General features: G+C 41.2%; 1 protein-coding gene across 7 annotated transcripts in view; it reads left to right on the top strand.

The window, feature by feature from the left end:
• The window catches only part of LOC109867280 (G1/S-specific cyclin-D2), a 257766-nt gene extending 243065 nt beyond the window's left edge, over positions 1-14701 (top strand). For 5 of the 7 annotated variants that reach the window (XM_020456342.2, XM_020456340.2, XM_020456341.2 and 2 more), the window contains 2 exons: positions 3371-3519; positions 10220-14289. In XM_020456342.2, coding sequence (XP_020311931.1) covers positions 3371-3519; positions 10220-10399 — 329 coding nt within the window. In that variant the 3' untranslated portion in view covers positions 10400-14289. Of the gene's footprint in view, positions 1-3370; positions 3520-10219 lie in introns of all 7 variants that reach the window. The other 2 variants (XM_031801135.1, XM_031801136.1) reach the window with 1 other exon arrangement.
• The last annotated feature ends 1687 nt before the right edge of the window (positions 14702-16388 follow it).

Raw genomic sequence — 16388 nt, 5'->3', positions numbered from 1 at the left:
TGTAACTTGGTAAAAGAAACAACGGTTGATTTCACCTAATATTTACATTCTGCCATAAAGAGCACACATTCATCATCATTAAAAAAAACAAGTTTTCCCATCTCAGAAAATTACTATAGTAAGTGGCTGTTAAAGTAACAGGGTTGGCTGCACAGGGTTGACGATTTAATCTTAAATCAGCCATTAATCCCCTTGTTACATGGGGAATGAAAGCTTCTTGTGCAACAGGGAGTGAAAATTTAACCCAAGCTTCACAGGAAAATGTTAATTGTTAAAACATTTCTAGCCTATATATGGGTAACGGGGTTGACGTGTTGTGCTTACCACAAAACACCAGAAAATGGCCAGCTCAACTGCTTTTACGCTGTGATTTCACTATTAGATGTTACATTTTTCTTTTGAATGAAAAAAATTCAGTTCACATAACTGGGTTGACCTTAAAATGAGGGACAGACATATATTAATCACTAATCACATGAAATAAATAATAATCTTCAGAAATAACTTTGTCAAAGCAACAAAATAACTAGGGCTTTACAATGATGGTGAAAACTTGGAGACATTCTGGATTAAAGTGGGTTGAAATCTTCCTAGAAGGCACAGAGAGTGCACAGAGAGCCATGTCAAAATGAACAATTGTTGGACTTTAGAAAGTCTTTATTCATATAAAACATCTGATTTATTGAATTCTCCATGTGGTCTATATTTAAATGGAAATAGCATCTAACAACTTGGAAACAGGCATTCATATCAGTCAACAATATCAAACTCCCAGTTTATACAAAACCAACTTTATAAGAGGTTTTAAAATCGGTTGACTCAACATTCCATGACGTTCATTAAGGCATTGTTGTCAGAATAGATAGATGCTGTTCAATGCATGATTCATATAATTCACCAATACATTTGTTTCAGTTTCAATTACACAATATTTTTTACAAAAACGGACGAATGTAACGAAGGCTAGGAATGTCAATACATTCAAATCAAATCAAATTTTATTTGTCACATACACATGGTTAGCAGATGTTAATGCGAGTGTAGCGAAATGCTTGTGCTTCTAGTTCCAACAATGCAGTAATAACCAACGAGTAATCTAGCTAACAATTCCAAAACTACTACCTTATACACATAAGTGTAAAGGGATAAAGAATATGTACATAAAGATATATGAATGAGTGATGGTACAGAGCGGCATAGGCAAGATGCAGTAGATGGTATCGAGTACAGTATATACATATGAGATGAGTATGTAAACAAAGTGGCATAGTTTAAAGTGGCTGGTGATACATGTATTACATAAAGATGCAGTAGATTATATAGAGTACAGTATATACGTATACATATGAGATAAATAATGTAATGTCAAACTAGCAAGGTCAATGATCACAAGTCAATCATAATGTTGCTAGTAGGCTAGCGCATTTATTTAGGGGGCAAGCTTAAAGTACAAAGCCTAATGTTAGCTAGATAGCTGCTAGGAGGATATCATGTCATTGGAGGAGTAGGTGAGTAACTTACTTTTTTTGGTGGCTACACAGCTAGAGACGCAAGTGTCATTTGGTTAGCTAGCAAGAAAGGTTCAGCAGCTATGCTGAACTTGAACGACTGTTATCCAGGTAGCATATCTCTTGCATTTGCAAATTCGCTCAGGCTATCTACTCTGATTTCAGAGCACTCTCGTCTGTTTGTGCCGGAGCACAAAATTACTTCATGAACATGCAACACCTGCTGAATAGGACCAGTCTCAGTAAACCAAGACAAAAAAGTAATAGTTAGTCACGAACACTTCAGATAACTATTCCCTATCATTTATCAGTGCAATTTTGATGGCCAACTAGCTGAAAAAGTTTGAGAGGGTTTATCTAATGTTCCGTTAGATGTTAGATCATCTTGCTCTGGCTAGCATTAGTTGTTGATCTTGTTGTTGATGTGCATAACTGAGGGAGAGAGTGCTTACCTTTTCATGGTTGTTTGTACACTCTTGTAAAAAAAAAAGGTAGAAAGGTAGAAAGAACCCTTTTCCGTTCCATGTAAAAACCCTTTCCACAGAGGGTTCTACATGGAACCCAAAAGGGTTCTACTTGGAACCAAAAAGGGTTCTCCTACGGGGACAGCCAAAGAACCCTTTTGGATCCCTTTTTTCTAAGAGTGTATCTTTGATTGGCTATGGCGCAGCGATCTGCGTAGACTCCGGTCCAGGACGAGACAGATGTTTTTATTCGGTTTTATTTACTGCAGTGTCTATTAATTGTCCAAACGCATGGTTACTTTCCCACTCTATATTGCTATAGTATTTTCACAAATGCCTTAACTATACGTAATTGCAAAACATTCTAAGAATTGATGAAAATGTGAAAATGACCATATCTAAGTGGTCACTTGTCAGAAAATATTTTCAAAAAGGGTTATAGTCTTCCAGGGGGTGTATATGAACAGATTTGAATAATCTTTCATGTTGCTAAAATGCTGTCAGTTCCACCTTAAATCTTTGTTTAATATAACAGGCTTTTAAAATGCAATATTGGTGCACCATTTTTACTTAAAATATCAAAGGAATGCAAAAGGCACTCTTTTCGTGTAACAACCCAGAAGGAGTCTTAACCTAGGAGTTTTTAAAATCTTTTCCTCTCCCTCTCTGCCAGTGGCCTTCCTGGTGGCCAGTGGCCTGTTCACAAGCTATCTTATTTGCATTATGAATGACAGTGAAGGGAGCTAACATGGTTATTGGTCTTTGAGACGCACGCCTGCGACCACACGTGGAAAAGGACCTACAGCAGTGATCATTGGCAGAGGGACTGTGGCTCTTTATTCCACCCTTTCCAAGCGCTATGGGGCTTTTTTCAGACAGCACACGGTTTACTCAGGAGCTGGAAGAAAAGGGGCCGGACCGGGAGGTTGACTGGGACAGGGGGGTAGAGGGGCAGCGGGGTGGAAGGGTTTGCCTTTCAGCTCCTTTACAAGCCAAGTGAACCCTCATTACCCAGGGTCCTGGTCATTAGTGGGAGCCAGTGCTAAAGGCGATTATTTATGACCACCAGATTAGCCTATCAGATTGTCTCTAGGGGGAACATGTCTGTCTGTACCCCTATTGTGCCAATTGTGAACTTAAGAAAACTATTCACATCTCACTCACTAAATGTAGTGGCCTTTGCTGGCTCACCTGGAGTGTTTGTGGTGTATATCTCTGGATAAGTTGGTAAGTGTAATATATATATATATACGCTCAATTTATTGCTGGGTACCTTTTTAAAATCAGTTTTACTGCCCTCATAACTGTTTTTGATCAGACAGACAAGTGTGTCCTCCATTACAGCCATGTAGTCTTAGAAAGTCATATTACTTCAGCATGTTTTTTGTCCTCCCACAGACTTCAATTTCACGATGTACCCCCCATCGATGATCGCCACGGGCAGTGTTGGAGCGGCTATCTGTGGGCTTCAGCTGGACTCGGGTGACCAGTCTCAGTGGGGGGACAGTCTTACAGACCTGCTGGCCAAAATCACAAACACAGAAGTGGTGAGTGACCTGTCTTTCTGGTCAATTCTGACTTGAGAGAGAACTCCTTCAAATGTTTTTTTCTGGTTATTTTCTCAGCCTAATCAGTATGAGTAAGAGCAGAGGTTGACGTCTACACAGAATTTCTCAGAAGCATTATTAATTTAGGTATATCTGAGTACCTACACTTGCAGTAAAGTTCATTTAAAATATTTGAGTCAAGGCCTGTATGTGAGTCAGTCAGCCTATCTGGAAAAACCAGCCCATACAGAAATACCTCAACCACTGATTACGATTGATAGACAGCATTTGACTGGGTCTGTCAATCTAAATGTAGCTCAATGTCTCTTTTCCAACCCTTCCATAGTTCCCTACTGCCCTGTGGCAGTATATTCCACCTAACATTTGCGTGGAGCTGCTATGCAAAGGTAGTGAAATATCATCCTGTGATTTCCCCCTTCAATCCAGGTTAGTTTCCCACAGCCCAGTCAGCATCCCAGGGCCTTGCAGGTCCCCGACATAAAATATCTGTTAATCCAGGCAGAATGTGGTGCTCAAATGCAAACTGAGGAAGCAGAGCCAGGCCAGGCAGCCCCTCTGTGTGGTTCTGGGGGTAGAGCAGTGCCGTGGAGGGGTGCTCAGCTCAGTCCAAACACAGGCAGGCAGGCTGGGCAACAGCTGGCTCCCACACCTGGCTTTCATCAGGAGGGGAGCAGGGGTGGGGTAGGTGAAGGAGCGCGGGTGTACAGGGGGGTGGTAATAGTGCTGTCATTTAAAATTCCCTGGTGGCAGGCACTAACCTCCATTCTGTTGGTAGCTTCTGTGCATTCCTCCTCGTTTGAGGCAGGACTGTGTGACCTGAGGGCTTCCTGGCCTGACCAGAGTCCTTTGACCTGTAAGGCCAGTTGACCCTGCTGTGGCTGGCGGGGAGAGGAGACTGCTGGGGGCATGAGGGTGGGGGGCTGAGGCTGCCTGAACTGCATTGGCCTCTGTTCTGGCTCTCTCCTGCTAAACTTACTGCCAGACAGAGCAAGAGACAGACTCCGAGCTTCACAAAGCCTGTCCCGCTGTGGGTGAGGATAGGAGAGGAGGAGGAGAGGTGGGAGAAAGCTGTTGAAGTGTGAAAAGGGACACCAGGGGAGCATAGCCAGTATCCCGCCTCACTTGTGATGGTTACCCCCTCTCGCTCTCATGCCCCATAATGCATCTCTGCTGGAGGCTCCCTCCCCTGTGTGTGGTGTGTGACGTCGTGCTCCATAGCCGATAAACAACAAATGGCTGGCCTGAGCAGCACAGGCCCTCTGCTACAGTAAACTTGCCTGCCAGAGCAGAATTTTTGTGAAGAGGATGCTTGATGATTACTTCCCACCGGGCGAAAACTGGTTGAATCGGTGTTGTTTCCATGTCATTTCAACAACAGAAAAATCTGTGTTGACATTGAATCAACATGGAAAACTGATTGGATTTGCTAAAAGTCGTCAACAACAAGGGAATTTTGTCGTTTTTTCCCACAAAACTTTTAATCTAAATCCAAATACATTTTTTGTTGATTTCACATTGTATTCACGTTAGTTGATAACTCAACCAAATGTAAATCAAAACTAGATGTTGAAATGACGTCTGTGCCCAGTGGGTTAGCACTGCTCTGTCTATTTTCTTGCTATAAAAGCAAAAGAGGAATTGGTGTGTCATTTCACACTTACCCTTCCTGGAAAAGGCCGTCATTGTAAATAAGAAGTTGTTCTTAACTGAGTTGTCTAGTTAAATATAGGTTTAATAAAATTGTAATAATGAATTACAAAAATTCCAAGCTCAGCCACTTAATGTCAATCCCATACATAATGGCTACAACCACCTCAATTATATCAGTTTGAACGCAGTCGTCAATTTGGTATGAAACAGAGTGTGAGAGTATACACACATTTGGTTTGTTGCTCCGGCTGGGGAGTTGGCACGGAGCTGGGATGGAGATGGCCAGGCAAAATATGAAGTAAAGTAAACTCTTGCCAGCCCGGCTGCTGATGCCAACACCAACCCCTGGCATCCCGCTGGCATATTTGGTATCCAGAGTGTGTGGTTTTCAGAGAGGACATGTGATAGGGCCAAGTCACCGTCTCACGCCGCCCCGGGGAATGTGTATATAGCCTTAGATACACCTGGTGTGGCACAGAGAGTGGTCAGTCAGGTACAGCAGCCCGGTCAGTGAGCCTTCAGGCCAAGCCATGATGGGAGAGGCTGGCGCTGAGGAAGAATTAAAACTTTGTTACTAGGAGGTTTCGATTGGTTGTGATTCCTGTAAGACCAAAGGGATTCTCTGTTGCTGGGCTACTGTTGGTTGTTTGCTGCTTCTGTTTTGATTCTCAACATCCAAGAAGCCAAAAGCATTGCCAGCGAAAGGTAGGACGATAGAAAGTGGATTGACATAAAAAGTAATGTAGCTCCTCAAATGTGAAACCTTCCATTGAAGCTAAATGCGCAGAAGGTCCTTAGCTGTTATAACACAGAGCAGGCTGAAACAGGAAGAGAGGAAGGGACTAGAAGACTGTTTCCACGTTTTTGTCTGCTTTGCTTGGCAAGCTTACACTCTCACTCTCTCCCGTTCATCTTTACTCTCGGAGTAGCTCACAGGACACCAGATACACACACGCCCCTGTCCTCCACACCCCCTTCATTCCTCCCCTGACCCTCTCTCCCTTTTCTTCCCTTCCTGCATCCCTCCACTCATCATCCACCCCTCCTTACTCACATTGAGATCTTCTTTTAGCCAAAGTTGTTTCTAATTTCATCTGGAAGTTTAGTCTATTGAGCAATGATGTGTGTAATAATCTGGGTGTAACACAGAAATATAGCCAAAGGGAATGGTATAGCTCCTTGTGATGCTCAAACATGACATTGCTCAAAGCAGAGAGACAGAGACACATCACATTTGAGCTCACATTGAGCTTGTGTACATGGGGTCATGGGTTGCTCTGACCACCTCCAGGGTATGGCATGATCCCCCTCCTAAACACAGACGCACATGAACACGCGCACACTTGCAGACACACACACTCACACACACACGCGCACACACACTGACAGACCATGCTGTCTGCACAGAGTAGCACTGCCGTGTGGTACAGTAGTTAAAACATTCCATGGTTTTGTCTGTCTGCTCAACTTCCTTCTTGAGGCTCTATGATGTCACAATGGATGCAGTGTTTGTCTTGTGGTTACTCCTCATACTGTTGATTGAATTGTCAAAATAATTGTAATAATTTTTTTTTTTTCCTTGGGTAGAGTTTCTAAGATGTAAGAGTGGGGGAATGGGGACTCAGGATTGGATACAACATTCCCAAACTTCATTCCCAGTGTATTCCAAGTGCTGCCTTCCGTAGTATCTAAGTACCAAAAACCCTATCTGAAAACCATATTGGTGTTTTCAATAGTCATATTGAAGCCATTAAAGGTTCTCAAATGAAGCCTGTGGGCCTTGGCATGGGATCCAAACTGAAGTTATAAAGAGCAGAGTACAGGGGAATGTCTTTTAAGATGTTACGGCCTGCATTCTTGCGGTAAGACACTGGCATTTCCTTTACATGTTTTGTGCTTTAGTTAATCTCAGAGGAGTAGATTTTTGGAGCACATGGCACATGTTGGTGGGAAGTTGGGGACCTCTGAAGCAGAAAATTGGGACGCTGGCCGACGGTCGTGTTTCCTCCACGTCAGCGCAGCCAGTTATCGACCATGGGAGACGCCCTCCCTGAGGCTCCTCCACATGTTAGTGCTCTTCCAGCCCTATTCCTAGGCCCCCTAACCCTCACACAGCCTTCTCACATCTGTCCACATCCAGGGCCACTATAGGTAGAATACAGAATAAATATTGAGTTATTTAATATGAAGTGAGTCCATTTATCAGATACATTTGGCTCGTCCTCGATTGAGCCCAAATACAGAATTTGAATGATTGAATTAGTAATTCATTCATTCATTTACAGAGTGATTCGCTAGGATCATATATCTAGCCTAAGTAGTGCATTTTTTATTTAGTATTCATTTCAAGGCTTTTCCTGGAGATTTTTATATTGTGACCTTTGACACAGTGACCTTTCATAACTCTGCTCAGTTCAACTCCTAAGGAGCAATTCCCATGTGATAGGCCTCTGTTCTCATTTCACCAATGCAGCAGGCAACACTTGCCCAGAAGCCATTACACAGGTTCAAACCATGGCCCATCAGGTTTAAATTAGCTGTAAATGTCTAAGGAATGTTCCCCTCCTCACAAGACTAAAGCTTCTGGCTTGGGGGCTCTCTTTCTTATTTCCCACAGCCGCCCGGCTGTTCCAACAGAGCTAAGGGTGCATTACTGTTGTATACCACCAGAAGGCTGCACTGTCATACACTGCAAGCCATAAGCATAGTTATTACAGGACACTAATATTTTAATAGTCAGATCAGAACTCTTCCTCTCTAATACTTCCAACCTGAGAGCTGAATCTTGGGGCCACAGCAGCCTGAACTACAGGATATTTCCTCTGTCCCACACCCTTTGAGGCAGATTCCTAAATCCCAATCCTGTAAAAACAAATCAGTCAGTCCTCCTCTCTTCCTTTCCTTTCGTCTCCTCATGTCCCCTACATCATCTCCCCATCGTGGCGGATACAAGGTCTGAGACGGAGAGGCTTAGGGGTGTTGAGAGGTTGCTTTCTCCTGAAGATTCTCAGGTACTTCCAGCTCTCTTTGATGCTGAAACCCGATCGGCCCGCTCTCAGGTGGATTCCCTACAGGCAGAGACTGGCTCGTTAAAAAAGCACCACCTTTGTGTTCCCACAGGACGTGGATGTAATTAACATAGCTTAGCTTCAGTACTAGGGCCTATACCTGTGTTTTCACTGTTGTCAAGGCTACTGGTGAGGTGTGTGTGTGTGTGGGGGGGTGAATGGGGGGATGGGGGAGGTGTTCAGTGCTGGGCCCTAGTGGGCTGAGGTAATGCTTGGCCTGGTCCTAATCACCGCTCAGCCGTAGCTCTCTGTATGTGGGGGTGGCAGTCAGGGTAGCGGTCATCTAAATTCTGCATGGGCGCTGTTCCCATAGTAAAGCACAGTACAGTCAGGAAACTGCAGGTCTGTGTCAGAGCCACTGATTTATATATACACTAGATGACTGACAGGGGCGCTGTGTTGAAGCCACGTGACTCCATCTTGGCACTCCCCCATCGTTGTAAAATAATATTTTGGAAGCTATAGAAATGTATTTGTTAAATGTCTACATTTGTTTTTGCCACATTTATTATATTACAGACACCTTAATGCATACTTTTAAATTAAATTATGTGAGCTATATATAAAAATTGAAAAATAACTTTTTCCTTAAAGTATAATTTTTTGAAAGTTCTAATGTTACTGTCCCCAATATAAAAAAATGAATACTTAAATAGATATATATTTTTTTCTTTTAAACATTTAATGAAAATACTGTAAAATTCCATTCATTCCTTATAGAGGACTGCTTTTTCTGAGTAGTGCCAATATGGCCGACCGGTGGCTTCAAAGCCTCTCATTGGCTATTACATAGCATCATAAATCCAGGGTTTATATACATCAGGGGTAGGCAACTATAGATTCAGAGCTGATGGTTGGGGGGACAAGTAAGTTATCCGTAGTTGGCTAGCTACCAAGCAAGGGATAAGAATGTTGCCAGCCAGTATGGCAATGGAACATTTAGAAAGAACGACTGGGTCGCATCCATATATAGAGAACAAAAAGACTGAATGACTGGGTCGCGTCTTTGGCAACTGAAACGATAGAACGATCAGCCGGCTTGGGTAGAAACCCTAGATTTGTGTTGGGACTACATCTTGTGGAAAGATACAAAAGTATGAATAAATTCATCAAAATATTTTTTTGAATGAAAATATTTCAATCATTATTTGAGTATGTTGGTAACCTGTTGTACAAAAATGATAATGAACTCGAAGCCGGTGTTTGGAGGATATATCGGCATGGTTTCCCAACACACGTGCCAATATATCTTCCAAACACTGGCTTCTCAGGCATTATCATTTAATTGTACACTGCAAATTGACCACAACTAAGCCTGAAAAGAGATTGTATTTTTTAAATAATAATTTTATACCTTGATTACACTGAGACATGTTCACATATCTCAGATTTCCTCAATTACATTTTTTTTTGCTTAATTCCTGGTGATTTTACAGTATTTTCTAACCAAAAAATAAATGCATATATGGGGGACCAAAAAAAACCCATATACATCATTGGTCAGGGCTGGGGTTATGGATTATGGAAAGGATATGTAACCTTATCAAATATCAGGCAGGTAAGTGGCTGTGACACAATATATCAATCCAGTAATCTAGGAAATATTCCATTGTTTGCTTTGGCTGTAACTTGGAAGGTATTAAATGTATACTGACATCTCAGTCATTTCCCCCCCCCTCCTTTGTTGATAACTTCTTATACTTACTACTATGATATGTGGTTGTCTTACCTCGCTATCTTAAGATGAATGCTCTAACTGTAAATTGCTCTGGATAAAAGCGTCTGCTAAATTACTCAAATGTAAATGTAAAAAAAATGTAATATTTATGTATGTGTATATGTAAATGCACACGTGTCATTTTCTCTGAGTCTGACTTTATTTACATGTTTATTTCCATCTCCTTGTGTACTGTGCACTCTTCCTATATTTATGGACATGTCTGTTTGGTTGTGTGTTGCAGGACTGTCTGAAGGAGTGTCAGGAGCAGATTGAGAGGGTCTTGGTGAGCAGCCTGCGCGAGGGGCGACAGCAGCAACAACAGCAGCATCAGCAGCAGGTCCAGCATGGCCCCAGCAGTAAGACCATGGACGAGCTGGATCAGTCAAGCACCCCAACAGATGTTCGCGACATCAACTTGTGAGCCTGCAAGAAGCAGTAGCGCATCTGAAATAAGCAACAAATCAACATTTAAAAAAACAACAAAAAACAAACTACCCCTTGAAAAAAGGGCTTTTGTAGAGAGTTTTTGTAGAGATTTTTTATTTTATAACACAAAAACATGCGCCCATGTATTTTACGAAATCAAAGCTATTTTTAGATATAAAATAGATATCCTTTAAAAGCTCTGACTTGATACACGAAAGCTCAATGGTGCCTCAGATATACAGAAGGGAAGCCAATCATATTTTGAGTTCTGTTTTTGATTGTTTAATCATAATAAAGTTATATTGAATAAGAAACCAATAGCTAAATAAGGCTTTTTAAAAAGTAGTGGTGAGTCCATTCAAGGCTTGCATATATGGGATCACATTTGGGGCAAGGTTTTTCTGTTTTGTTTAGTATTTTTTGTTTTGGTACATGTTGGTCTGCCTGAGACAGGAGCCCCATATGAGCTACACTGACCGTGAATGGCAGGGCTCAATATGGCATGGTTTGGCTGTGTGTTGGTGATAAGGGGAGCACTTTGCATGAATTGCAGAGTATTGTGCTAAGAAAGAGACAAGAAGGGTCCCAAATCCAGGGAACAGCCAAGTATATAATAGTGAATTACATTATTATTATTATTAAGAAACATGTTCGTGAATGAAGAGTAATAGACGTCAATAAGCTCTTTTTGTCAGGCTGCTTGTTCGTATGGGTGTGGGCATGCATCTCTGTGTGTGAGTGGGTTGGTGTGATTGCCGTGTGCGCGTGTGTGTGTGTTGGAGCGTTATGGCTTGGCACTTGAGTGGGAAGACTAGACTGGTGATAAACTATGGAACAGGCAGGAGACAGGGATTATTTGCAGGGCATCTATGTTATATCACTGCCTTCAGTTAATATGCGTTTGTCGGCCAACAAAAATCTGGGGATCTGAGTCCACTTAGTGGGTGGAGGAACAGTGAAAGGGATGAAGAGAGGGGTGGCTGTGCTCCTTCGTTTTGTCTAGAAGAGTCAGCCGTGGACCCTCTGTTTAGAAGTTTCATTTTGAGGTGTTTGCTTTTCACTGCCAACATACCAATCACATATTGCCAGATAGCGTTTGTATTTTCATGTTATTGTTTTGTTCTTTTGGAGTTATGGAAGGAGCTTCAGGCTGCTTAGTGTCAGTAAGAAGGAGTGTATGCCTCTCTAAGTGGTGCCCTAGTATCTCAGATGAGAGGAGGGATCCCTGTGGTGGATGGAAGGGGTTGGGGGTGAACAGGTGTAGAAAGGGTTTGTTGCGCTGCAGAAGCAAGCTGCTGTGTAGAGGGAGGAAATGTAGGTGAGTTGCTGAAAGATACAGCAGAGGAGCCTAATGACCTCAAATTATATCTATCAGATTTCTGCGTTTTGGGCAGATCGAGGCCACAGATGACGAATTAGGATCAATACCAGACTTTACGCTGCCAGCTCATTATTTGAGAATTAACTTTATTGGTTCATTAGAGGACAGAGAAATGTATTGGAGCAGGGGAAGATGTGTGATCATTGCATCTGTAGTCCCTCATAGTGGTTTCAACACGCCTATGATTTCAACAGCAAAGCACTTAGAAAACATGCTCCCCAAGGGACAAATTTAAATGGTTATGGTGTGGGAGTCTATGGATGTTTTCTGTTTTCTTGTGATCTTTTTCTTTGATTTTATTTGTAGGGCTGGTTTCCCCACATTGAGGCCTAACACCTTACGATATGAGGACATTCCGATCTAAAAACATTCCGAAAAGTGCAAGATGAAAGGGCCATCTGACCATTTCATGTGTTTTAGCAAATAATTAATGCCAATTTCAAAAATTCTAGAGACCTTTATGATTTCAGTTTTATGATTTTGTTTTAGAAGTTATCACATTATGAAATATTTGTTATACTTGAATTTTCTATTTGATCTGCTTCACAGCGACAAAAAAAGTCACATGGGTGAGGAACTATAAAGAAAATGTTACCATAACATCAGATTTTTGCACATGTTCTGAGGGCAATTGAGGTTTTCTTTCAAACAAATGGAACTGGTCTATATTCAAGGCTACCTTATTGATAGTTTTGCTCGTAGAACCTGGCCTATTGACTATGGGGATACCCCTGTGTAGCTGTCTCTGTGTGAACCCCTCTCCTTCCGAGTGATTGCTGCTTCAGTCACTTCATTGGCATGGGGTTCAATCAGTTACCCAAACGTCAGAATTCAACAAATTCACTTCCAAGACTGACAACAGGGTACATCGCCAACACAAGGTAGCTTTCCTTTGACTCACACAAAATTCTCAATGCTACATTTAAAGGGGGCTTTGGTGTGTGTGTGTGCTTGAGTGTTTGTTTGTGTGTACGTGAGTATGTGTGTGGTAGGTAGGTATGAGGGGAAGTTGAGGATTCAGTGTTTTAGCAGGCTAACGTTTTCAAGAAACAAATCTTATAAACCAGGCCATCTTCAACCTCTCAACAAAACTAGCCCCTGTTCATCAATGCCAAGAATGTCAGCCTTTTTTTGTTTTTTGCAAGCTCTATTCTGAGCAAAGATTATGATTTGTTTCGTCTCGTTTTTGGACTGTTAGGTTTGAATTTGTAAATACACCTCCTTAAAGTTGTTTGTTTTATTTTATGGGGTGTCCAGACCTAATGGAGTTTGGAGTGTTTGTAAGGGGTTAGATACTGTATTCCAAAGTGAAGAGAGATGGAGGTGGTGTGAAGACATCATAAAGTGTCAATATTTGTATTGAGTTATTATTATTGTCTTTTTGCGCTGCTAAAAGCTATGATTTTGTTTCATTCTTATATATAAAAAAAAATAACATGACTTAGTTGTGATGTCACTTGAGTGTGCTGCTATTTTATAAACATTTGTATTATAATATAATTATTTTACTGCTTAAGAGATACATTCAGAATACTGAAGTAGATGGTAATAGAAGAACATGAAATAAGTATTCGACTGGAAATGTTCTTTGTACAGGTTGCTTAGATAGCATGTTTTCTTTTCATTTGATCTATTTTGCTCTCCTTTCTCGGTCACATTCTGCAAATGCGGTATCTCTATACCTCAGGTTTACTGGACAAAAAAAATCTCTATACCTCACAACTCTACAGTTTTTAGGGAGCCTGGGAAGGGTAACAGTACAGTAGGAAGCACAGTAGTTTTGTCGGTTGTGAAATGTACTGACTGTGTTGGGTGGCATACATGCAAGGCTCCCACCTGGACTTAAACCCTAGTGGATGGGACACAACAACCAGTCACCACTTCCTCTGTCAGTTTAAAGTGATACCATGTTCATTGTGGTGCTAAATGTGAGATTCATGTGACATTCATTGCAAAGACAAATGTGAAAATGTCCGAGTATATGGCTTGTACCAATTACATTGAACGTCAATACATTTTGGTTCCTAAGTTTGATTTGATGAGCTTAGTTGATCTGGTATGTGCCAGGTTCTATTGTCTGGAAAACTTATACAAAATGGCTAAACCAATCAATCAAACACCTCACCACATACTGTATCTGACATGGGGAAGTGTGTTTCAACAGCGTGGATTTGTCTTTAGTTGTCCCCATCCACTATAAATTACATCATGTACCTCAGAAATGTCTGTTGCACAACCGCTGTTCAATAAACTTCTGCTTTAAAGAGTGTGACACCATATCAGTCCAATGTTATTCTCACTTCTGTTTTCTTTTTCTATGTCATTATGGTTGGTGGAGCAGATTGTGAGATGTGATTGTGAACATACAGTGAGGTGAACATTTAGAGGTTGCTGTAGTCATGAAACCAAGAGGACTGGGGAGATGTTAGTGGAATGGAGCTGAGATTGTGTGGCAGGCCGCAGTCTTGGTTTAAAAATAAAAGCTAAGATGACGGACATCATGTTTACCCCCTGCTTGAACCAAAATCTCCCATTAAGAACGTAGACAGCTTAAATCAATTGGACGGTAGACAAACAAATGAGGTGAATGTGGTTATTTTTGTTTCTTCCCCTGTATGACATCCTTTTAAACACACTCCAATCAGTCCAGTTTCAGGCAAGTGGGGGGATTGTGGTGTCTGAGTTTGTCCTCTTACTCTGGGACCCTAAGGCACTCTTATACAGCTTGTGAGGCTGTTTTTGGGGGGGACTGGATCATGTAGGCCTAGTAAGTGAATAAGTTGGTTTCAAAGTTCTGTATTGACAACTTCTGTTTATGATTAATCAGCTCTATATTGGTCTGTTTGAAAGGATCAGTTAAAGTGTTGTTAAGGATCAAGGCATGCTGTATGATCAATAAACTCACCATGAATGAAATCCATTGTCCCTGCTCTTTTTATGATTTTGACAAATAGTTTTATCTTACTAATAAAATCTTCTCTCACTCACTCTTTAGGGACCTTTTTATTGCAAACTGTTAAAGGCCCAGTACAGTCAAATGTGATTATATATATTTCCACACTATGAAGTTGGAATAATACTGCGAAATTGTGAAAAGTTATGATAATGCCATTTTTGTGTAAGAGCTGTTTGAAAAGACCGCCTGAAATTTCAGCATGTTTTGGTGGGATGGAGCGTTGGCCTGCCTGGCAGGCGACATCACCAGGCAATATAAGTTAATAGACCAATAAAAAAGAGTTTCGAACCTCTGCCAATAATAGATGGTTTTCAGGTTAAATATCCCTCCTATTAGGCTCGTCCAATTAGGTCACGTAGACCACTCCCAGACAGTCCTAACTAAATTCTTGATTGAGAAATTGCTTTTCTGTTTCTTTTTGACTCTATATTGACAAAAACAACAGTAATGTACTTAATTGTTACCCAGAAATGATTTTATATTTAAATACCAAGGTCTGCATTGGGCCTTTTAAAGCAAAACATTTTTTTAAGCAGATATAAACATGGTTCATTTGGTTGGCGCGTTTTGTTCAGTAATCCACAGGCTCGTGCGGTTACGACGGGCAGACAAAAATTCCAAATGTCACGCCCTGGCCTTAGTATTTTGTGTTTTCTTTATTATTTTGGTCAGGCCCGGGTGTGACATGGGTATTTATGTGGTGTGTTTTGTCTAGGGGTTTTTGTAGGTTATGGGATTGTGGTTAGTGAAGTAGTCTAGGTAAGTCTATGGTTGCCTAGAGTGGTTCTCAATCAGAGGCAGGTGTTTATCGTTGTCTCTGATTGGGAACCATATTTAGGCAGCCATATTCTTTGAGTATTTCGTGGGTGATTGTTCCTGTCTCTGTGTTTGTTGCACCAGATAGGGCTGTTTCGGTTTTTCACGGTGCTTGGTTTTTGTATATTGTTCATTTTTCATCTTTTATTAAAGATTTATAAAGATAACCACGCTGCATTTTGGTCCTCCTCTCTTTCACCAGAAGAAAACCGTAACACCAAATAGTATCCGTAAGGTTCGTAGAACCATGTCAAATGTTTTTTTATAATCAATCCTCAGGTTGTTTTTACAATAAATAATCGATAATATTTCAACCGGACGGTAGCCTTTTCGATAGAAGAGGGAAAGAAAAGGTCTCGCTCCCGGCGCGCGCGCATGCACAAATCTGAGGACATCTGGCTATCCACTGACACGATGTGATCATTCTCGCTAATTTTTCAGAATAAAAACCTGAAACTATGTCTAAAGACTGTTCACACCTTGTGGAAGCCATAGGGAAAGGAATCTGGTTGATATCCCTTTAAATGGAGGATAAGCTTGCAATGGAAAAGAGTAGTTTCAGAAAAACAACACTTTCTGGATGGATTTTCCTCAGGTTTTCGCCTGCAGTTATCAGTTCTGTTATACTCACAGACAATATTTTGACATTTTTGGAAACGTTAGAGTGTTTTCTATCCTAATCTGCCAATTATATGCATATTCTAGCTTCTGGGCCTGAGGAATAGGCAGTTTACTTTGGGCACAATTTTCATGCAAACATTAAAATACTGCCCCCTAGCCTATGTGCAATCATGAGTCTAAATACAAAATCTGGAGTGAATCTGATGTATG

The sequence above is a fragment of the Oncorhynchus kisutch genome, linkage group LG22, assembly GCF_002021735.2.
Source record: "Oncorhynchus kisutch isolate 150728-3 linkage group LG22, Okis_V2, whole genome shotgun sequence".
Classification (NCBI taxonomy): domain Eukaryota; kingdom Metazoa; phylum Chordata; class Actinopteri; order Salmoniformes; family Salmonidae; genus Oncorhynchus; species Oncorhynchus kisutch.
The sequence above is the reverse complement of the archived record's forward strand: the minus strand, read 5'-3'. Positions and strand labels throughout refer to the sequence as shown.